This window comes from Ceratotherium simum, chromosome X, assembly GCF_057802395.1.
Source record: "Ceratotherium simum simum isolate JZ-2026a chromosome X, ASM5780239v1, whole genome shotgun sequence".
NCBI classification, from domain to species: domain Eukaryota; kingdom Metazoa; phylum Chordata; class Mammalia; order Perissodactyla; family Rhinocerotidae; genus Ceratotherium; species Ceratotherium simum.
In genome coordinates this window covers 85,178,284-85,202,083 of record NC_141940.1, presented here as the reverse complement: position 1 = coordinate 85,202,083, position 23,800 = coordinate 85,178,284, and the positions used below count along the sequence as shown (strand labels likewise).

The following is a 23,800-nucleotide window of genomic DNA, read 5'->3' as shown; positions in this document are numbered from 1 at the left end:
CTGCTGTTTGAACGGCTCTAGTGAATTTTTCACTTCTGTTATTGTGCTTTTCAGCTCCAGAATTTCTATTTGCTTCCTTTTTTATTTAAATCTTTATTAATGTTCTTTATTTGATGAGACATCGTTCTCATGGTTTCCTTTAGTTCTTTGTATATGATTTCCTTTAGTTCTTTGAGCATATTTAAAATAGTTGATTTAAAGTCTGCCCTAGTAAGTCCAATATCTGGACTTGCTCAGGAACAGTTTCTATTAATTTGTTTTTTTCCAGCTTTAAAGTTTGAGGTATACAACATGATGATTTGATACACTTATATATTGCAAAATGATTAGTACAGTAGGATTAATTAACACCTCCATCACCTCACATAATTATCATTTCCTTTTTGTGGTGAAAGTAAATTTTTTACTCTCAGCAACTTTGAAGTATATAATACAATATTGTTAACTATGGTAACCCTGCTGTAATTAGATCTCCAGATTTGAATTCATCATGTAACAACTGCAAGTTTGTACCTTTTGACCAGTATCTCCCCATTTCCTCCCACCTCCAGCCCCTGGCAACCACCATTTTACTCTGTTTTTGAGTTCAGCTTTTTTAGATTCCACATGTAGGTGATATCTTATAGTAATTATCTTTCTCTGTCTGACTTATTTCACATACTAAACTGCCCTCAAGGTCCATCCATGTTGTCACAAAAGGCAAAATTTTCTTTCTCATGGCCAAATAATATTCCAGTGTTTGTGTGTGTATATATACCACATCTTCTTTATCCATTCATCCATTTATGGACACTTAGGTTGTTTCCATACCTTGGCTAGTATGAATAATGTTGCAGTGAATATAGGAGTGCAAATATATCTCTTCGATGTCCTGATTTCAGTTCCTTTAGGTATATACCCAGAACTAGGATTGCTGGATCACATGGTCATTCCATTTTTTAATTTTTTGAGGAACCTCCATACTGTTTTTCATAGTGGCTGTACCAATTTACATTCCCACCAACAATGCGCAAGGGTCCCCTTTTCTCCAAATCTTTGCCAATACTTATCTCTTGTCTTTCTTACAATAGCCATTCTAACAGGTGTGAGGTGGTATCTCATTGTGGTTATGATTTACATTTCCCTGATGATTAGTAATATTGAGCACCATTTCATGTACCTGTTGGCCATTAGTATGTCTTCTTTGGAAAAATGTCTATTCAGTTCTTCTGCCCATTTTTAAATCAGATTTTTTTTTTGTCATTGAGTTGTATGAGTTCTTTATATATTTTTGGATGGTAATTCCTTATCACAGTTTGCAAGTATTTTCTCCTATTCTGTAGGTTGCCTTTTCATTTTATTTCTTTTGCTGTGCGGAAGCTTTTGAGTTTGATATGGTCTCACTTCTTTATTTTTGCCTTTGTTGCTTGTGCTTTTGATGTCATAGCCAAAAAATTGTTACCCAGACCAGTGTCATGGAGCTTTTATCCTATGTTTTCTTTTAGGAATTTTACGCTCTCAGGTCTTATGTTGAAATCTTTAATCCATTTCAAGTTCATTTTTTTGAGTGGTGTAAGATAAGGGTCTGATTTCATTTATTTGCATGTGGTTATCCAGTTTTCTCAGCACCATTTTTTGAAGAGACTGTGCTGTCTCCATTATTTTTGGCTCCCTTTCAAATGTTAGTTGACTATATACGTAAGGGTTTATTTCTGGGCTTCTTGATTCTGTTCCATTGATCTCTGTGTCTCTTTTTATTTCAATATCATACCGTTTTGATTATTATAGCTTTGTAATAATGTTTGAAATCAGAAAGTGTGATACCTCTAGCTTTGTTCTTCCTCAGGATTGCTTTAGCTATTTGGAGTCTTGTGTTTCCATACAAATTGGAGGATTGTTTTTTATACTTCTATGAAAAATGTCATTGGAATTTTTTTTTTAATTTTATTTATTTATTTATTTTTCCCCAAAGCCCCAGTAGGTAGTTGTATGTCATAGCTGCACATCCTTCTAGTTGCTGTATGTGCGACGTGGCCTCAGCATGGCCGGAGAAGCGGTGCGTCGGTGCGCGCCCGGGATCAGAACCTGGGCCGCCAGCAGCGGAGCGCGCGCACTTAACCGCTAAGCCGTGGGGCCGGCCCTGTCATTGGAATTTTGATAGTGATTATGTTGAATCTGTGGATTGGTTTGGGTAGTATGGACATTTTAACAATATTAAATTTTTTGATCCTTGAACAGGTATCTTTTCATTTGTGTCTTCTTTAATTTCCTTCTTCAGCGTTTTACAGTTTTCAGTGTACAGATCTTTCACTTTCTTGGTTAAATTTATTTCTAAGTATTTTACTGTTTTGGATGCTGTTGTAAATGGGATTGTTTTCTTTATTTCTTTATCAGATAGTTTGCTGTTAGTGTATAGAAATGTGACTAATTTCTGTATATTGATTTTTGTACCCTGCAACTTTAATGAATTTATTAATTCTAACAGTTTTTTGGTGGATTCTTTAGGGTTTTCTACACATAAGATTATATCATCTCCAAGTGGAGAGAGTTTTACTTCTTTCCAAATTGGATGTCTTTTATTTCTTTTTCTTGCCTAATTACTCTGTCTAGGACTTCCAGTATTATGTTGAATAGGAATGGTGAGAGTGGGCACCCTTGTCTTGTTCTTCATCTTAGAGGGAAAGCTTTCATTCTTTTACCACAGAGTATGATGTTAGCTGTGGGCTTATCATATATGGCCTTTATCTTCTATACCCCAGTTTATCAGTTTTTATTATGAAAGGATGTTGAGTTTTGTCAAATGCAAGGATGTTGAGTTTTGTCAAATGCTTTTTCTGCATCTGTTGAGATGATCAGACAGATTTTGTCTTTTCGTTTTGTTAATGTCATGTATCACATTTATAGATTTGCGTATGTTTAACCATCGTTGCATCCCAGGGATAAATCCCACTCGATAATGGTGTATGATCCTTTTAATGTGCTATTCAATTTGGTTTGGTAGTATTTTGATGACGATTTTTGCATCTGTGTTCATCATGGATATTGGCCTGTAGTTTTCTTTTCTTGTAATGTCCTTATCTGGCTTTGTTATCAGTGTAATTCTGGCCTTGTAAAATGAGTTTGGAAGTGTTCCCCTCTCTTCAATTTTTTGGTAAGAATTTGAGAAGGATTGGTCTTAATTTTTCTTTAAATGTTTGGTGGAGTTTACCAGGGAAACCATCTGGTCCTGGGCTTTTCTTTGTTGAGTATTTTTTTTTTTTAATTTTATTTATTTATTTTTCCCCCAAAGCCCCAGTAGATAGTTGTATGTCATAGTTGCACATTCTTCTAGTTGCTGTATGTGGGATGCGGCCTCAGCATGGCTGGAGAAGCAGCGCGTCTGTGCGCGCCCGGGATCCGAACCTGGGCCGCCTGCATCGGAGCGCACGCACTTAACCGCTAAGCCACGCGGCCGGCCCTGTTGAGTATTTTTTGATGATTGATTCAATCTCCTTACTCATTATTGATCTGTTCATATTTTCTATTTCTTTATGATTCAGTCTTAGTAGGTTATGTTTCTAGGAGTTTACCCAATTCTTCTAAGTTATCCAATTTGTTGGCATTTTGTTATCTAATCTGTTGGTGATTTGTTCGTGGTAGTCTCTTATGATCCTTTGTATCTCTATGGTATCAGTTTTAATGTTTCCTCTTTCATTTCTAATTTTATTTATTTGAGTCTTCACTTTTAGTCTAGCTAAAGTTTTGTCTATTTTGTTTATCTTTTCAAAACAGCAGCTTATTTTCATTGATCTTTTCTATTGTTTTTCTGGTGTCTGTTTCATTTATTTCTGCTCTGATCTTTGTTATTTCCTTCTACTAACTTTGGGCTTAGTTTGTTCTTGTTCTAGTTCCTTGAGGTATAAAATTAGGTTGTTTATTTGAAATCTTTTTTGTTTCTTAATGTAGGCATTTATCCCTGTAAACTTCCCTCTTAGAACTGCTTTTGGTGCTTCCCATAAGTTTTGATATGTTGTGTTTCCATTTTCATTTGTCTCAAGATGTTTTTGAATTTCCCTTTGATTTCTTCTTTTGACCCATTGGTTGTTCAGGAGTGTAGTGTTTAATTTCTACATATTTGTGAATTTTCCAATTTTCTTCCTTTTACTGATTTCTAGTTTTATATCATTGTGGTCAGGAAAGATACTCGGTATGATTTCAGTCTCCTTAAATTTACTAAGAATTGTTTTGTGACCCATCATGTAATCTATCCAGGAGAATGTTCAGTGTGCATTTGAGAAGAGTATTTATTCTGCTGTTGGAGGAAATGTTCTGTATATGCCTGGTATGTCCATTGGTCTAAAGTATAGTTAAGTCCACCATTTCCTTGGATTGATTTTCTGTCTATCCATTGTTTAAAGTGGGGTATTAACATCCCCTACTATTATTGTATTGTTGTCTATTTCTCCCTTCAGCTCTGTTAGTATTTGCTTAATACATTGAGGTGCTCTGATACTGTGTGCATATGATTTACAATTGTTATATCCTCTTTGAATTGACCCCTTTATCGTTAAATATAATGACCTTTGTCTCTCGTTACAGGTTTTGAGTTAAAGCCTATTTTGTTTGATATAGGTATAGCTACCTCAGCTCTTTTTTGGCTTCCACTTGCATGGACTATCTTTTTCCATTCCGTCACTTTAAGCCTGTGTATCCTTAAAGCTGAAGTGAGTCTCTTGTAGGCTGCATATACTTGGATCTCTTTTTAAAACCCTTCAGTCGCTCTATGCCTTTTGATTGGAAAATCAATCCTTCTACATTTAGAGTAATTATTGATAGGAAAGGACTTAGTAATGCCATCTTATTAATTGTTTTCTGGCTATTTTGTATTTCCCTTGTCTTTTCTTCCTCTCTTGCTGCCTTCTTTTGTGAATTGATAGTTTTTCATAGTAGTATGCTTTGATTCCCTTCTGTTTATCTTTTGTGTATCTATTTTAGGTTTTTGCTTTGTGGTTACCATGAGCCTTGACTTTGTTCACATAGAAAAACTCTACCCTTTTACTCCCCCACCTCCATTTTATGTTTTTGATGTCACAATTTACTTGTTTTTACATTGTGTATTCATTAACAAATTATTTTAGCTCTTATTTTTTTTAATGCTTTTGTCCTTTAACCTTTATCTTCCACCCCAACAAATTGTTGTTGTTGGGGTGCAGGGTAGCAAGAGATGTCTTATTTGGCCATCTTGCTGACATCACTCCTCATGTTGCTATAATTTATTTTTTCCTTTGTTTTAATAGTGTCTTGTTTCTTTGCATGACTCATTTTTTTGTTGAATAATAGACATTTGAATATTATAATATGGCAACTCTGGAAATCAGATTCTCACTCCTCCCCAGGGTTTGTTGTTGTTTGTTTAGACTTTCCTAAATGGATTTCATAATGCTTTGTTTTGTGTGGTCATTGAAGTCTCTGTTCTTTTAGCTTAGTGGTCAGCTAGTGTTTTGCCTTAAACTCTTAGAACCAACAACAGAAATCTCCCAATCTTTGCAGGTGGTTTTTGTGTGTATGTTGATATCTTCAATATCAATGCTCAATATCTTCGATAGTCAACCAGGAATTTGACAACTCTGCCTTAGCCTTTACTTCTGGCTTGCAACAGAGCCTGATGATTAGCCCAGAATTGTGGGAACTTAGGGCCTTCTCAGGTCTTTTCTGAGAATGTGCTCAGCCTTGCACATAGATGTGGTCTTCTAGATTCCCAGGAATATGTGGAGCTTTTCAAAGCCTATATTCCCCAAAGCATCTCATTCCCTAGCCTTTCTTCTGAAGCTTTTCAGTTTGTCTATTGTTTACCCCAACTGTATGCCTTGTCCCAGGAAGCAGGGACTAATGCATTTACTCTTGAATGTTTTCAACAAATGCCCACCTTACTCCTGGGAGAGTTGCAAATTAGGCGAAAATGATTGATACTACAAATGCTATTGAAAATATAGGGTAGTTGTTAAGCAAAATTATATGGCCGGAGTTTTGGATTTGGGGCCAATAGTAGTGTACAATTGAGCCATTCTCCCCCATTACCTTAGGGGCAAGTACTTGTTGAAGATAAGTCTTTGTGGTGGCAGAGTACAGTAGTAGTAAGCAATGCAGAATCTTCTGCTTTGCCACTTGGCTCATGTCAAAAAGTGAGGAACTGGAGAGCATGTGATTCCACCTAGTGAGAGGTGAGCAAACTAAGCATGGAAAGCATAGTATAGTACTGAAGGCCTGATGGGACAAGGCTGACCTGTCAGCAAGCATGACTGTATGCATGTAGAATGCAATCGCTTGCAATAACTGCTTATGTTCTTCCCAGTAGCATCCTCACAGAACAGTGAAGTTGATCTCATTGGAGAAATCACCTTTAGGCAGTCTTTCTTGCCTTAAGTCTTAAGTCCTTGCTTATATTTGCTCCCTCTCTTTGTTTGACTTTCATATATGGATATCTTCTCAACACTTTGTTCCAAGCAGCCACATACTCTTAAATACTTTATACGCATGGCTACCTTAAGCACTGTTTTAACACTGTATTTTTCCTTTTCCAAGAGCTGGGGTGGAAAGGAGAATGGCTTTGGACTCGCAGAATGTTGCAGAGACTTGCATATGATGGTAAGTAACTCTTTGGCATATGTGTGTCTTTTGGCAGAGCTGTGTGTGGTCTCTTCATGAGCCCTAGTTTACAATGAATATATGGTATATAAAGTGCCACTTCACATCAGGATCTTTGAGGAACCTGAGATCAGTTGAGACATAGCACACCTTGTCTAGAAATCCATGGGCCCTCAATTTACTGGCAGTAGATGAAGAATCTCAGAAATAGTGTATGTTCATACTCAGCTCTTGAGTAGGAAGCTACATTTGGTGACTCAGTTTGAAAGTGATGAATAATTCCAGAAAGTGCATTTGCTTGCATTCTCTCACTGGAACTGTTGGAACTCTTGGCAGTCTGGCATGATTTAAAGAATGGCTGCCTGGAGAGCAGTTCTGCCCTTAGGATTATTGAGAGCTTATAATGTTCTGTGTGCTTTTCATGTTTACCCCTAATGCCCTGTTCTGCTCGTACTTTTCACCCATGCTTAGGTTATAAGCTCAGGCCATCCTCCCCTCTCCTTTGGTATGTTGCTGTGGAACCACAAGGCCCAATTGGGGTTGTTATAACAGTTCTGTGCCAAGATGCAACTATATTTTCCAGCAGATGTACTGTTTCTTTTGTCAGTTTGTCATGTATAGGACAAATGGCTACGGTGAAATTTAGTGAATTTATCTTAGCAAGCCTTTTTCCCCCTGGAGAATGGCTCTTTTTCTGGTCATAGAAAACGACAAGTTAGAACAAATTACTTTCCCATCTTAGCTGGTATACTTTCTTTAGTGTGCATTATATTAATGGATATTGGATCAGATGGGAGGTGAGTGTTTGTTTAATAATCAAAGCTACATAAATCTTAAAGAGTATTCAGTTCGGAATTCTAATTCGGAGAAAATGATTTTTCACCTTAAAGTTTAGTTGGTTAATTCTGAGCCTCCTTATGTATATCAAGCTTGTTCTTTGCCCCTTGGGCAAAACAGTATGATACACTCTACTAGGCTGTTAAACCCATGTCTGTTAAACCCATTTTGGTCGCAGCCTGTGTTAAGAAATCACACATCCTTTTATTTATTGATATTTGGCATGTCATCAGACTTTGAAGAATATGATGTGTACTGTAAAAGGAAGTAATACATATACATGTTAAAATATTCTAAGAGTATAAAGGAGTATACAATAATTCTCCATCCTCAGAGTCAACCACTGCTACTGGTTTCTTTCAAGGATACATTTTAATGGGCATGCTGTTGCGGACTTAACTTTGATTTTCATGTTGGTTTTCTAGAGTTAAAGAGGATTTGTTTTCAGGGTCTGATTTGTAATGTCTTGGTATATACCTGTGCAGAAAAGCAATTGGATATCATGAGAAGTGGTGTAGAATGGTATGGAAGGGAGTATTTGAAGAATTATGAAGGTACGCCCATGAGGCATATTTTGAATAAAATATTCCAAAGGGTGATGATATACACTGAGGTTTACATAAGAATGTTCTTTTCCATTCTCAAGCTGGTACCTACCCCTTGTATTTGTCCTTCATCATTTCTTGGATTCTTATTCATTACTGTTTGGCAGACTTGCTTGGCTTTTCCCTCTTGAGAACAGCTACAATCAAAATTGATCTCTTGAAAGAAAGGGCAACTGGTAACTCATAAGTAAGAAATATGAAAGATTTGGAGCTCTGGGCTCCATCTTCCTGATTCTGTTTTGTTACAAGACATCTGAGCTCTGCTAAGACAAGGAGTGAAGGCACTGTAGCTGCTGACTACACTACTCATTCTGCTTCACAATGAGTTGGACAAGTGACTAAGACTTTGAAGGAAGATTTGGGAGAAGATGGTATTTGATTCTTTCATGTGCTTTATACACAGAAATACCCACCCAGTGCAACTACACTACACTTTGAATTCTATGCAGACCCTGGGGCCGAGGTCAAAATTGAGAAAAGGGTGAGTCTCATTCAGACTTGTTCTGATAGAGTCTATGATCTACTGTAAGTGGGGTTGACTTTTCTAGGATTCCTCGGTTAAATGAGGGAATGATTTTGAGCTACATTCCTGCCCTCCCAAGGTAAATATACCTACCAGTTGCTCAGGAATAAGTGTTCATTGTATGCCCGGCTCTGATAGGTTTGGCTCTTACTTATGTTGGAGCTGCTAAAAGACAGGACTCCCTTTAAGGGGCACTGCTATGACTTGTATATTTTTGTCGATCTCAATTGAGAATTGCAACACACAGTATAATAGTCTGGATAGTGGTGGCTCAACTTTCTCTACTTAAGCCAGCCTGCAAGAAGTCTGTATATTGCTTACAGGGTCCTGCTTCAATTATCTGGTCATTCCATATTCTTTGAGGAGATACTAAAATTCAGTTTGGTTTAGAAGTGGCCTAGTGAATAAGATCTTTTTTTTCTTCTACCTACAATACATAATAAATACATAAATACATACATAGTCTTTCTAGATTAATGGTGCCTTGAAAATAGCTCTAATGCATATTTAGAGAGAAATCATTTTCATGGATTCAGTCTTTACTATGAATACAGAGTCCGTTGAATTAAGTCAATGGAGGTTAAAAAGGGACAAGGAAGAATATGAAATGTGTCTGGCTATGTGCATTATATTTTGATACTACTGGTTTCAAAGAAGCTTGCCTGAGAATATTCTGTATATAAAATTGGTATTTTGAGGAACTCTAAAGGTACCTTGATTTTAAGAGTACTCAGTTAGGTTTCAACCTAGGGTGACATCTTGGTTTTCAGACAATTCTTGCAGTTCTGTGGCAGAGGAAGCTAAGGTATGCAGTGACTCCTAACAGCTCTCCTTTTTAATTTCAGACAACTAGTAACACACTACATTATATTCACATAGAGCAACTTGACAAGGTAAGAGGAATCTTTGACTATGGACTGGTTTCCTAACATTTGGTTTGCTTTTTGTTCCTAACTGTTTTGTTTTTTTTTTTAATGTAGATTTCAGAAAGCCCTTCTGAAATCATGGAATCTCTTACCAAAATGTACAGCATTCCTAAGGATAAGCAGGTATGATATGTCCTAAAAGTATTAAAGGGTGTGGTTGTTATCCATATAGATTAATGTGCTGAGCTGGGAGACAGCATAGCAGAAAGAATGGAGTCAGATCATGGGCAAATTACTTAGCCTCTATGAGCCTTAGTTTCCTCATCTTTTATGAGCCCAGTACTTAACTAACTTCTAGGTCCTTATGCGAATTTGAGGAAAACAAGCTGCCTTACTCACCCTGAGTATCTAAATAAGTGGTGGTAGCTCAATACTTTGGATACCAAAAGAGAAAACATTTAGTTGTGTTATTTTTTTCTGCTCATTGTGATGGTGATAAAATATTTAATTTGATTAATAACAATCAGAACTCTTGCTGGATGTCTCCAATTCGTTGCCTATCAGTATAGTGATAGTTCTTGGCTTATGTTTGGGTATTAGGATTCCGTGAGCTTCTGTTCTATTGCTCCCATTTTGTCAGCTAACCTCAGAGTGGAACCGTTCTGTTTGATACCTTAACAAATAGCAACAGTAAACCATTTTACCAAGTAGCCCAATAGGGAAGATTTAGCCCTCAAAAAGTGTAGTCACCTTTTCCATTGATTTCCTAATTTAGGTCTTATGTCTCTACAGATGCTGTTGTTTACACACATACGCCTGGCCCATGGCTTTTCTAATCACAGGAAGCGATTGCAAGCTGTTCAGGCTAGGCTGCATGCAATATCTATATTAGGTAAGAACAATGTATATTTAAAAGGCCCTGATTAGGCAGTTTAGACTTGATTTCCTTTGAACTTCCTCTGTCTTGGTTGCTATGAAGCTTATTGTAGTTACCTAGGTGGCAAGTTAAATAGTAAAATTGCCAGCATTCCTAGTGTTCACCGTATTCATCATTCTTAAGCCCTTTTAATGTTGGCTCAGAAAGAGGATATGATCCTTATTGACGTAACACATGGGCTTAGTCTTGATTTTGGTCTTTTTATTTTCTTTTTATGGGTGTTCAGGTAGTCATCTCCCTTGGCCCCTATTCTTCCTCTTGCCATTTCGTCTTCCTCTTCTGTCCCTTCAGGAGTATAATTTTGAAATAAGTCAGAAAGTATCTGTTAAGTAGTCAATACTGTGCATTTTACTTTTATTGTCGGGTGGTAGGGTAGAAAGCACACTGGTTTTGGAATCAGTCCTGGCCTCTCACCCTGACTCTGCAGATTATCTGCCACATGTTTATCCTTTTGGCCTCAGTTTCCTCACTTAATATTGGGATGATACTTTATACGCTGATCTGAGAATTAAATGGAAACCTGTAAAGCATCTAGCACAGGCCAGGCACATAGAAGGTATAAAATAGTAGTTGCTGTTAATATTATTAGCCTTCATTATGTTATTACTTGTTTGTCTATTCTTTTAAACTATGAGTTCCTTGAAGGGAAATTCCTACTCTTCATTTGTACTTATACCTAGTATGGCTTCTGGCATGTTAGTGGGTGCTCAGGAAATGTTTGTTGAAAACTGAGTGAATGTCCTCAAATCCCATTAGTTTGTACTTCAGGGGACTATGTTCAGTATTATCTCTGTGTGGGATTCATTGAAAGTGGATTATATGCATTCTCAACTTTTACTCCAGTGTCATACAAGTTTCTGACTTAGTCTGCAATAGTCCATAAATTATGTTCTTTACAGCTTGTATAAGTATTTCCAGTGAAAAAGAGAAGCATATCAAGAAACTAAAATGCAAGTCTATGTCCAAGGCATAATAGAATTATCATATCAAGTAGTGATGTTATAAAAAATTAACTCGTGGGACTGGCCCGGTGGCATAGTGGTTAAGTTCATGCTCTCCACTTCGGTGGCCCGGGTTTCGCTGGTTTGGATTCCGGGCACGGACCCAGGCACTGCTCATCAAGCAATGCTGTAGAAGGCGTCCCACATATAAAGTAGAGGAAGATGGGCATGGATGTTAGCTTAGGGCCAATCTTCCTCAGCAAAAAGAGGAGGATTGGCAACAGGTGTTAGCTCAGGGCTAATCTTCCTCAGCAAAAAAAAAAAAAAAAATTTAACTCTTCATGCTCTTTTGATACTTCCATTCACAAAAATCCTTGCTTTTGACAACCAGTACCATTAATAGGAGAATCTGTCAGTTTGGTGGGTATTTAGAGCTTATCACCATACTTGAGCTGATCCTCTAGAATTCAGTGATTCTGGCCTCCAGTGCTGGGTGGAAGGAAATTCTTCCCCAGAACCAATAGATGCCAAAAGGTTTGTCATTGGGCAGTGGCTTGACCACTGCCTTCTTGCCTAAAGTGTTTATTTCTCCTTTTGCAGTGTATTCCAATGCCTTGCAGGAGTCAGCAAACAGTATCTTGTATAATGGGTTGATAGAGGAGTTGGTAGATGTCCTTCAGATAACAGATAAGCAGCTTATGGTAAGTATTTGTTAATATTGTCCTGTGTATATCAGGCTCATATATATTTATTTGCCTTTTGCTTTTTCCCAGGGGTTTAGAATGAACCCCAAGAGGGAAGCTTGACCCTTTTGCTTCTTCTTCTTTGGATGTTTAGCTAAAAAGTTAACAGATGCTAAATTTTCAATGTTATTATCAATAGACCTCCATCATCTCCCCCAAGCAATTACCAGTAGAAGGACTTAAATTTTAGAGTTTGGGTATTAGCAACTTGGTTCGGTCATCCACTTCTTATTTAACACATCCTGTGTTTACCTTCTGTTTTCATAGGAGATTAAAGCTGCTTCTTTACGAACATTAACATCAATTGTCCACTTGGAGAGAACTCCCAAACTCAGCAGTATTATTGACTGTACTGGAACTGCCTCCTATCATGGATTTTTGCCTGTACTTGTGCGGAACTGTATCCAGGCCATGATTGGTAAGTTTTGATGGATTATTATCCTAGGCAACAAGAAGAACCCCTCCCTTTGCTTGTCTGCCTTTGTTCAGCATCCTGCCAACTTAACACCAAATTCTGAGCTTGCTCTTTGTCTCCCTCTCCCAACCTCCCTTGTAGATCCTTCCATGGATCCATACCCTCACCAGTTTGCCACTGCTCTCTTCTCTTTTTTATACCATCTGGCCAGCTATGATGCTGGTGGCGAAGCCCTGGTCTCCTGTGGAATGATGGAAGCCTTATTGAAGGTGCTCTACTTTTTTTTTTTTAATACATTTGTGGGGAAATCAACTTCAGAGGGTATAGAGTTACAAGTTTGGAGTGGTTCACAGTTAGAGCGGGTAGCATAAGAAAGCTTACCCAGAAAATGTTATACTTAATTTTTCTAGTTTGACCTTCTAGTTATCTCATGAACAACTTTTAAGAGAAGCTATCTCCATTATTAAGAATTAATCATAGTCCAGCATGGTGTGATAGTCAGGAGGCCCTGGGTACTAGTCAAGACATTGCCACATCTTAGGTGTGACCCTGAAGAAAATATGTGTTAAAGGTACTTTGTAAATTATGCTACTTTGGTAATAGGCTTTACTATGTGCTAGGCACTGAGCATCAGCTTTTTTCTCCCTGAATATTTTATTTAATCCTGAAAAGTAATTTATGTTCCCATTACCTCAGGAGGCTGAGTCCCAGAAGTGATAGAGCTATCATTTGACAAGCACTAAAAATCAAACAAATGTTTTTTTCTCCTATACTGTTCTGCCTCCCTGAGACCCTAGACTGCATGTTTCCAAAAGAGTACATTGTTTACAGCTTTGTGTCTTTTCGTTTGATTGGTTTTTCCTCTTTTTCTCTCCCTGATAGGTCATAAAGTTTCTTGGTGATGAACAGGACCAGATAACATTTGTCACCAGAGCCGTCAGAGTGGTTGACCTCATCACCAACCTGGACATGGCAGCTTTTCAATCCCATAGTGGACTTTCTATTTTCATTTATAGACTTGAGGTATTATTATACAAGGAGCACTTTTTGTAGACTTAGACCCAGTGAGAGCTGAGCCTAGGAACTACCCTAATAACCCTAAAGAGCCATCTCATCCCTCTTCTGTTTTAGAAACCAATTCTGTAATCTGCCTGTGACATTCTTTCATAAAAATTATTTTTAATCCCTGGTATATATGTAGGCTTTTCTTACTACTTTTCCCTTGATTGTAGCATGAAGTAGATTTGTGCCGAAAAGAATGTCCATTTGTGATCAAGCCCAAGATCCAGAGACCCAGTACTACACAAGAAGGAGAAGAAATGGAAACTGATATGGATGGTAATTAACAGTTACTAAGTCAGTATTTTTGTGCTTGGCGTTTTCCTGTCATCCAACCCCAATTTTCATTCTTCATAAATTCTAAAGTGCGTGACTGACTTGAGTATATATTTTTGGCAACAAAACAGTTTTTTTCTGCATGAATGATTTGTACATTGGTTTTCACGAGGATAATTAGAAAAGGGGGGCACAAGTTGTTGGGAAGAGAGACAGAAGGTGAAGCAGGTGGTAGAGCTGCAGTAGAGCCCTCTATGATGTTAATTTGTTTTATTTCAAAACTTAGTTGTTTTCTTGAGTATTGGTTCGTTATCTTCTTATTCCCACTAAAATGTAAGCTCCATGAGATCAGGATACTCTTTTGTTCACTGCTGTATCTCCATCAGTGCCTGATAAATCATAGGTGTTTAAATATGTGTTTGGGAAAGATAAAGAGAATGTGAACTCTGAAACGGGAGCTTCTGAAACCATCTGGCTATTTTGAGAAGGGAGAGGAGAGATGAAAAAGTGGGGTAGAGAACAACTTTTAAATTATAAAATCAGAAAGATAGAAGATCAGATATTCTTAATCTTTGGGTGCATCATGTGTGTCCTTTTTTTTAAACCTCCCTGCTCCCCACTCATGCATAGTTCATAATAATAGTATGAAAAATAAAAAACTCTTCTCCCAAACAGCTCTCTTAGAATTTCAGTTAATCTTATCTTGATGACCCAGGATGTCATTACAGGTATCTGTTATCAAGCTTGTAATGAAGGTATTAGACTTTATAATGCTTTCATTCTTGACATTAAATATCTATAGGTTGCCGTTCCTTTCGTTCTATCTTTTTTTCTGAACGTGATTATCTATGTACATTGCTGTCCTTGAAAGTGCCTTTACCCAATTTCTCTCTCTAGTCTATTATGGGCAAGCTGGCATTTGAGTTAATGGGTGAGATCCCAGAGTATTGATTAAAATGTGACATCTACTAAATAGTGTGATGTAGAAGACTATTTAAAGACTCACTGTTCATTATAAATCAATGGTTGTCAAACTTTATAAGAATAAGTTAAAGTTCTTGCTAAAAATTTAGACCCCGTCTGCAATGCTTGATTCAGAAAGTTTGCAAGTTAAGACCAGGAAATCTGCATTTTTAACAACCAATCCAGGTGATCCTGATGTACTCAGAGAAAATTTTATATTCAATGTAAAACAAGTTACAAGACCATGAGTTTGTGCTTCCCGTATATATGTAGACACATGTATGTATGTATATGTATAAAAAAGATTGGAAGAAAGTATTTTAAAATGTAAGCAGTGTTATCACTAATGGAGCTTTATTTTATAAATTGTAACAAGTAATTGTGTATGTTGTACTCAGTTAATTAAAATTATTCTATTCAAGTGTATAAAGTAGAAATGAATGCTCACTTCCCACCCACCATAGCTACTATTTTGGTGTAGTTCTTTCCAATCTTTTTTATGCATGTTCAAATATATGTTGACATAAGTGTATAGTTTTTTAAAACAGGAAGATGAGATCATTAACATACTGATCAACTTAACATTGCTCATTCAATGTATCATAGACATCCTTCTGTATCAGTATATTGAGTATTAATGTCTTAATGCTTTTTATATTTATTAAGTTACCCTCCCAAAGAGCTCTACCTACTGTCTGTTTACTACCCACCAGTAGTATATGAAATTGCATGTTTTAGTTACTACCTTTTTTCCTCCCAAATTTGGTGGGTGAGAAATATTGAAGGACTCCTTTTGTAGGATTGCTTTTAAATTGCATATCTTGAATAACTAGTGATGTTAAATAACTTTCTATTTGTTTATGGAAAGCCTATATTTTCATTTCAGGTTTCAATATCCTAATCCTTCTTCATTTAAATATCATTCATTTCGCCTAAGTGGAAAAAATTTTCTCAAACAGTCTTTGTTTTGGTGGTACCTTTTAATCTAACTAGTTTCTTTATCATAACTTTTACTTTAGTTGCAGATGTGACTATGGAAAGTAGTTCGGGCTTATCCATTTCTATGGAACACCGGTTGGATGTTGAATTAAGGGCAAGTTCCAGCAGCAGCACTGGCATCTCCTCTGGCCCTGGCCCCCGTCCTGGTGCGTGGACGCATAGATGCACAGTCTTTCATACTGATTGAATTAATAAACTAGCGAATAAGAGTGCTTTGGGGGGAGATTAAGTGGTACATTTGGAGGTTTGCCTCTTATGACTATGCGTGTTGCTTTGCCATTCTGGTATCTGTTTTCTTGTATTAACATTTATTTCGTAATATTTTATAGTTTTCTAACTACTCTCACATTAATTATTTTATCAAAACAGCCATATTGGAAGGCAGATAATATCTAAAACAGGAACTGAGGATCAGAGTTAATCTTTTTACTTTGTAATTTTACTTTATAGGCTTTTAATTTTACTATTAGTTTTGTGCAGTCCTTGGTGATTTATTTTTCCGGTTTCAAAGCTTAGGTAAGTATTCTTCCCAACATCCAGAGAGCTCACTTCAAATGTCTGGTAGCGTTGCTATAGTGTATATGCGTCTCTTAAAAATTTGTTTTATGTGCCTGCTCATTGTGGTCTGATGGTGAACCCAGTGTAATCCTCTTTCTCCCTTGCCAGGCGTCCAGTGTATTCCACAACGAGCAGCACTTCTCAAATCCATGTTGAATTTCCTCAAAAAGGCCATTCAAGATCCTGCTTTCTCAGATGGCATACGACATGGTACTTGATTCCAGATACTTTCTTGAAGGATGTTTGACTCTCTCAAAGATTGGTTCTTTTCATACTTCCCGACACTACTCCTTTTTTACAAGGCAGGCTTAGGAAAAGGCCATGCCATTTTGATTAGTTTTTAGTCGTTTAGTGTCTCTTTCCATAGACCGAAAGATCATTTAGCTGTTTTCATAATGATTCACCTATTTTTTTCTTTTTCCAGCTTTTGATTCTGCTCACTTCCAACCTGCTACCCCACTCTGTCTCTCTGTGTCTGTATTCTTTTATTGTTTGACCCACTGTTAAAAGATTATCGCATGGACAAGGAATAAATAATAGAATATGAGGAGGAGACAAGTAGAGGCCGTTAGATTGGAATCAACACAGACTATGTTTACTACAGTGTGGTATATGTAATATATTGCTCCATTGTCCCCACCCATCAAACTACTCTCAGACTGATCATATTCTCCTTAATGTTCACTTTTCTTTTAGTGATGGATGGTTCTCTGCCTACCTCCCTGAAACACATCATCAGCAATGCAGAATACTATGGCCCATCACTCTTCCTCCTAGGTAAGTGGAGTCGATATTTGGTTATACCAAGCAGAAATAACTAGGCAGAGTTCTCTGTGTGTTTTATATCCTTGCAGGATTTTACTATCCACATTTGTCCACTGTGTGATTGGTATCTTTCTAGTTGGTGATGAAATAGAAAGGTCAGAATTAAGTTTCAAATAAGTATTCATTTCTTTCTTCCTTTTTTTTTTTTGTGAGGAAGATCAGCCCTGTGCTAACATCTGCCCATCTTCTCTTTTTTTTTTTTTTTTTTTTTGCTGAAGAAGACTGGCCCTTGGCTAACGTCCGTGCCCATCTTCCTCCACTTTATGTGGGACGCCGCCACAGCATGGCTTGCCAAGCAGTGCGTCGGTGTGTGTCCGGGATCCGAACTGGCGAACCCGGGGCCGCCGCAGTGGAACGTGTGCACTTAACCGCTTGTGCCCCCGGGCCGGCCCCAAGTATTCGTTTCTTGAATGCAAAATATAACTTCTATAAGCAGTGTATTGTGACTCATTTGTAATAAGTAGTAGTATTGTATATTTGGCTTTTTGTGCTATCCTTACGCTGCACATATGATAAGAAATGTCTTTATTCAATGGTTAGTCCCTAACCTTGATCTGGAAAATCCAGTCAGCATGGTTTCCATTCTCAAAATTGAATGTCAGGCTCTCAAGCTATAGTATAAAGAATTGTTTCTCATTGTGGAAAATGCAGTTTTGGAAGCTATGGGTACTTTGTAGTTATTTGTAGAGAATGTCTTTGCAATTTGACATTGGTACTATTTTGGGTATTACTGTTGTTACAAACACACTCTTATTAACTGGCATTTATTGAGTGCCATACATACTCAGGAGAGTACAGTGATACGTAGGCTTCTAGAATTCTCCTTAAAACTGTAAAGGAACTTAGTGGGAGGTGTGGAAATAGAGAAAATCTCGTACCAGAAGCAGGCTTCTGGGGGTGTCAGGAGGGAGTCATTTTGGCTACTACAACTTAGATACTTACTCCCTTGCTGAAGCAATTTAGAATTTTTCTGTGTTGACTTTGTATCCTATGGCCTTGCTAAATTCACTTAGTAGTTCATAATTGTTCTGTTGATTTCTTAAACCATCCTGTGTAGTCTTGTCATCTGCAAATAGACAGTTTTACTTCTTTCTTTATAATCTTTATGCTTTTTATTTCTCTTTTGTCCTACTGCACTGGGAAAGATTTCCAATACAATGCTAAATAGCAGTGGTGAGAATGGGCCTCTTTGCTTTGTTCCTGAACTCAGAAAAGCATTCAGTATTTCACTGTTAAGTTTGAGGTTAGCAGAAGGTTTTGTGTTGAAGGTTTCATTCCTCTGTATCAGGTTGAGGAAGTGTTCCCTTGTGTTACAGCAACTCCATCTTGACATGGAGAGACTCCCTCCTAAGGTTAGGTTCAGATGGCAAAACTCATGACAGTAGTTCTTTGGTATGATCAAAGAAAGATTTGTTACACAGGTGGAGAAGTCCCAAGTCAAGGAGTAGGGAAGGATGGCTCTCTCTGGAAGAAAGCCCCATTATCAGAGAGAGAAAAGCAAGTGAAGAGGCCTTTTGTAAAGGGGAAATGTAAAAGAGGACACATGTGCTTGTGGGTAGGTGTGGGGAGCAGGTGAGCCCTGTCAGGAAATGAGACTTAAAACACTAAAGCAAACATCAGTGGAGGTCAAAATTCCTTCTTTAGAGTCTTCATTTAACTCTAATGTTTGAATTAGCATAGCAGCCTCCCAGGTTTCCTGTAAATAAACTTGTACTTGAGAGAGACCAGATTTGCGAAGCCAACCCAAAATAATTAGGCTAGCAATTATTATTTTAGTTTCATAAATGATAGTGTATAGCCTTTCACCCCAGGCAGAAGGAGACAGCCAGGAAAAGAAATTAATGGGGGTCTGAGAATCTCTCGGAGTATTTTATTAACATAATTGGCTATTTTGGTTTGTTTTATTTGTTGAACTATTCTGGATACCTTTGCTATATTATTGACCCACATGCAGCAGGAGGTCCCCTTTAAGGCATAAGCTTCACCTTGAAATACCAGTAGGTATTTTAATGCCAATTGTTTAATGCCAATTTATTATCAACTGTCATAACAACTAGACTGCTTTGTCCCTCATTAAGGGCTTCTAAGGCCTGAGCTGTATGGTTTATGTGATCAGCCAGGAGTTGTACCATTGTCTGGGTAGCCTCTATGAGATGAGTCTGTGTTACAGAATTGAAAATACCTAAACTTGTGCCTGTTATACACCAAAGATGGTGATGAGGCCCAATATAACAGGTAAAAGGATGGCCCAGTGCTCCCTTTTGTGGCAAGACTTGATGAAAGAGCTAGACTTTCTCGCTGGATCTAGGGTGTCCTGGCTACTAAATACTCATAGGACACAGGTCAAGGTGTATGCGTTAGAAGGGAACAGTTGGAGGAGTAGAGTGTATGACCTTGCTGAGCAGGAGTTTATGTCACAGGAGAACCAGTAGCCCAAGGGGGTTGGAGGGTAGAGTTTCTAGTGGCCAAATTATATCAGGGCAGACATGCTAGGGCAAAATAGTCTCAATGGGGGGGAGGGGGGTGTCATTGGTTAGACTCTCAATTGGTGGGGGAGGCTAGGAAGGGCATGAAGGGGAAGTCAGTGAGGAAGAGCCTTGTGAAATTGTGATGTCTTGCTGAAACCCACCAAATAAAGATTCTGACTCTTCCCAAATCCTACCTCTGGCTCTTCTATCCCACTTTTATACCCAACTGTATCTCCTTTAACTTCCCCAATTGCCTTTTCTTCTCTCTCACCTCCTTTCTTAGCCCTTCCACATTTTTATCTGTTCAAGTCTGCTTGTACTCTCTTCCTAGTCTGGCTGATGCCAGCACCATCATGCTTATTGTGGACTACTTAACTGGAGAGGGTGAAAAGTAGTCAATATGAATATTGAAGACCTCCAAGGGGGCAAGAGTTATTTGTACACGTGGTTGCCTGAGCTAGGGCACCTGGTAACATTGCTGGAGGTTTAGCACTTTGATGACATTCTCTGTTGTTATTACATAAATATTGTCCATCAGGTTGAGGAAGATAGGAAATGTGGGTTGTGATGGTAGAATAATGGAGAGTGAAGTATGGGACTGTCAGATGAGGGGAAATCAGCTGTTGGGGCCATGGATTTGTGATGAGTGATGTGGCAGCAGTTATAGTGGCAGTTAACGTTTGGGAATGTCAGCATCGAGGCTGGGACTATTAATTGTGCTGAAATCATCATCTAGGATGCTGGGTTGATGGGAGTCCTGGCCTAGTCCCAAAACTTTGATGGAAAGTTTTATACATTTGAGGAATAATTATAAAAGTGACTGAAGATCAGTATTCCTTTGTTTCCAGGAGTTATGCAGTAATTTCTTATGGAGAAACTATACACTGATTGAATACCCCAAACAGGCGAGGTCACAGCATGGGCAAAAAAGGAGCCCAAGGAGTTTGGCATTGAGCTGGAGTGGTAGAATCCCAGACCCAGGCCGTGAGCCAAATGAGGCGTTGCCAGACCAACCAGAGCCAGAATGTTCCATAATACTTTCAGACCTGTGGCGTGCTGGCGGTGCCTGTTTGTTATGGGAGTCACAGGCATTGTTATCCCAGATCCTGTAGTGGCTTTCCATTCAGTTTCTCTCTAATAGGGTGGATCCACAGCTGGTATCCTATTTAAGAATGTTGGTACTGGGAACTAATTTAAGATCTCCTTTCCTCTTTGGAAGAACCATAAAGTTGTAGGCATGGGACCAGGCAGGCACCAAGACCTCCATTTCCTGCAAAGAGGGACCTCCGTTTAGCAAACCTTTAAAACTATCATATTGGAAGAGGACTTTAGCAGAGACCTTTCTTGTGGCATACAGAATAATCTGTTGGAGAGGGCAAGGGCCCTAGGTTTTCAGTGGGTCCCATTCTATTACCAACTCTTGATATAGGCGCCAGTCTAGCATAGATTGCACCAGGATCAAAAAGGGGTAGATGTCTTTAAGTGAGGAGGGATTCTCTTTGGGTATCATAGGTTCATATATGGGAAATGTCCTCCTTTGTGGCTAGAAAAGGGAATAGAGAGGTCCTAGCTGCATTTTCTTAGGATGTTATATGAAGAGTTCAGGATAACTAAAAAAGTAGGCAAAAGAGAGACCCATTTAGGAGACCATTGTCCATTTTGTAAGTTTAAGAGAATGTCCTTGAGTAGGCCATTATGTCTATTAGGCCTGCTGTCTGCGGACCATAAGACAAATTGGAAGCTCTGAGTGATACCTTGTTTTTGCAGCCCATGCCCAGACTGAATGAGCAGCAAAATGTGTACGCTGATCAGTTAGTGTTATTCTGAAAGCCCAAAGGGAACTGACACTTAGTGAGACCTATAATAGTGGTGTTGGCAGTAGCATGGCAAGAAAGATAAACCAAGAGCAGGCCTGTATAACAATCAGTCTTTGTGAGGGCATAGCAATTTGCACCAGCAGATTGGGACAGTGGCTCAATAAAATAAATTTGACAGTCAGAGAAGGAGTGTTTACAAACCCCTTAGTATGGATTCCCGTTGGCCGTGATGCCAATGGCAGGACAGGGCACAAAGATCACATTGGGAGGCCAGAGTTTGGGCTAGGACCGATGGCATGAGGATACCATGGAACTTAGCCCAAATTTTAAGGGTCTGGGGACTGGGATCACTGGAAGTGTCATGGACCTCTTGAGCCAAGGGTAGGAAGTAATATCTGAGCTTATTTGAAAAGTGTGAGCAAGTGAGTCAGCTGTGGCGTAAAAATGAGCTTCGTCTGTGGCAGCCTTAACGTGAGTTGAGACATAAGAGACTTTAATTGTAATATGTGAAGTCTGAGCAGCAGTATATTCCCAATGTGGAAGGCCCCGTAGAGCACACAATCCTGAATGTGATAACTATTTTGAGCCCATCAACCAGAAAAAAACAATGAGGCCATTAGCTACCACCCAGGAGTCTATAAAAATATGAACAATGCACGTACCTGTATTAAGGTGTTCTCTAGTGCCAAAATGACTGCAATCAGCTCTTGAGTTGGGCTGACTCTTGAGTCCCATCCTTTGTCAGGAATGACCCATTCATGGAGTAGAAAGCAGCAACTCGCCAACAGGCTCCATCACATGTGGTTGGTGTTAACTGCCATCCATAATATAAATGGACTCCCTTTTTACTGGATTTCCTACTCGATCAAAGTATGTCCCTGTGCTTTTATGTCCTATTCCAATTACCTTAAACAGTCTTGAAAACCAAGATCACTTGGTTAGGTAAATTACCCTCAAGACAAAAGAGGCTCTGAAATCCTACTTTGACTTAGTTTAGACCTTTAACTATAGTTTACTTTGTCTACTCTTTACATTTTAAAAAATGTTTCAAGTATTTAATCCAGCTTTTAGTTGTTTTCAGCAGAATGATTTATTAAGGTATTGTGCATTTTTATCTTAAAGGAGGAATTTTATACATCAACATTTTTTGTGATCTCCAATATATATTTCTTTTTCCTCAAGTCTTGTGTTTTTCATATTCTGAATCTTAACATTAATTTTCTTATTCTTTTTTTGGTAATGGTTATCCTTATATTGTTTATTGACATCTCAACTTTTTTTATTGATGTCTTAATAGTTTATAACATTGTGAAATTTTAGTTGTGCATTATTATTTCTCTGTCACCATATAAATGCCTCCCTTCACCCCTTGTGCCCCCGCCCCAATCTCCTTGCCCCCGGTAACCACCAAACAGTTCTCTGTCCGTGTGTTGGTTTATATTCCACATATGAGTGAAATGACATCTAAACTTTTTATATTTCTTTTTCTATCTTCTGCCAAACTGGACAAAATACGACCTTCTGCCTGCCTTTACTTCACTCCTTTCTCACCATTTTCTTTCATTTCTTTTTTTTAGTAACCCTTGACTTTCCCTCTCTTTGATAAATTTGTAAATTTTGTTAGAATATATCTGAGTAATTTTTAAGGCATTACACGTCCTTTTCAATTTTGTGGACATTTTTCCATTGTCTTCTGATGTTGTACATTGTAGATAACCATGATGTTAAACTGGTTCTTGTTCCTTTGTAGGTAACTTCATTTTCTCTTTACCCTTGGAGTTAATTTCACCAGGATGTATTTAGTTCTGTTTCTTTTCAGTGTTTCCTTATAGCACTTGGTTACGCCCTTTTTAAAATCTGAATAGTTTTTCCTGCTTCAGGAAAATTTTTTTGGTTCCTTTTAACTTATATTTCTTTCCTGAAGCCCTATTGTATAGCTAATAAGCCTACCTTGATCTCATGTAACTTAATCTCTGTATAATCTTTCAAGATGCCTATTGCATTATGGAATTCTTTATTTTTTACAAATGTTTTTAATTTCCAACTATTTCCTTATTCTTAAGAGACCCTTTGTTTTAACAGATTCTTGCTATTTTGTGGGCTTTGTAGATTCTAGAATTTGGTTTTAATCATAAATTTTTTAAGAGTTATCTTTCATTACTTAACTCTTTTAGGAGTCAGTTGCTTGGTTCCATCTGGAGCAAATTGGTTTTTTTGTGTGTGTCCTTTTTAAAATTCTAATTCTTGGTCATCTATTAATTTTAAAAGAGGGTTTAAACTGTCCTGTTGCACAGTAGCCTTTTGACATAGCATTATAGTTAGACCTCTGTAAAATAACAGATTTGATGTCTAAGTAACCTCTAGT

At 38.0% G+C, this 23,800-nt stretch overlaps 1 protein-coding gene across 14 annotated transcripts in view; it reads left to right on the top strand.

The window, feature by feature from the left end:
• HUWE1 (HECT, UBA and WWE domain containing E3 ubiquitin protein ligase 1) overlaps positions 1-23,800 on the top strand; it is a 150,697-nt gene that overhangs the window by 48,036 nt on the left and 78,861 nt on the right. For 10 of the 14 annotated variants that reach the window (XM_087426894.1, XM_087426897.1, XM_087426900.1 and 7 more), the window contains 13 exons: positions 6,541-6,603; positions 8,449-8,526; positions 9,414-9,461; positions 9,549-9,617; positions 10,227-10,326; positions 11,892-12,013; positions 12,323-12,473; positions 12,612-12,739; positions 13,353-13,493; positions 13,703-13,808; positions 15,788-15,913; positions 16,434-16,535; positions 17,022-17,102. In XM_087426894.1, coding sequence (XP_087283020.1) covers positions 6,541-6,603; positions 8,449-8,526; positions 9,414-9,461; positions 9,549-9,617; positions 10,227-10,326; positions 11,892-12,013; positions 12,323-12,473; positions 12,612-12,739; positions 13,353-13,493; positions 13,703-13,808; positions 15,788-15,913; positions 16,434-16,535; positions 17,022-17,102 — 1,315 coding nt within the window. The remainder of the gene's footprint in view (positions 1-6,540; positions 6,604-8,448; positions 8,527-9,413; positions 9,462-9,548; positions 9,618-10,226; positions 10,327-11,891; positions 12,014-12,322; positions 12,474-12,611; positions 12,740-13,352; positions 13,494-13,702; positions 13,809-15,787; positions 15,914-16,433; positions 16,536-17,021; positions 17,103-23,800) is intronic. The other 4 variants (XM_014779713.2, XM_087426904.1, XM_087426902.1 and 1 more) reach the window with 1 other exon arrangement.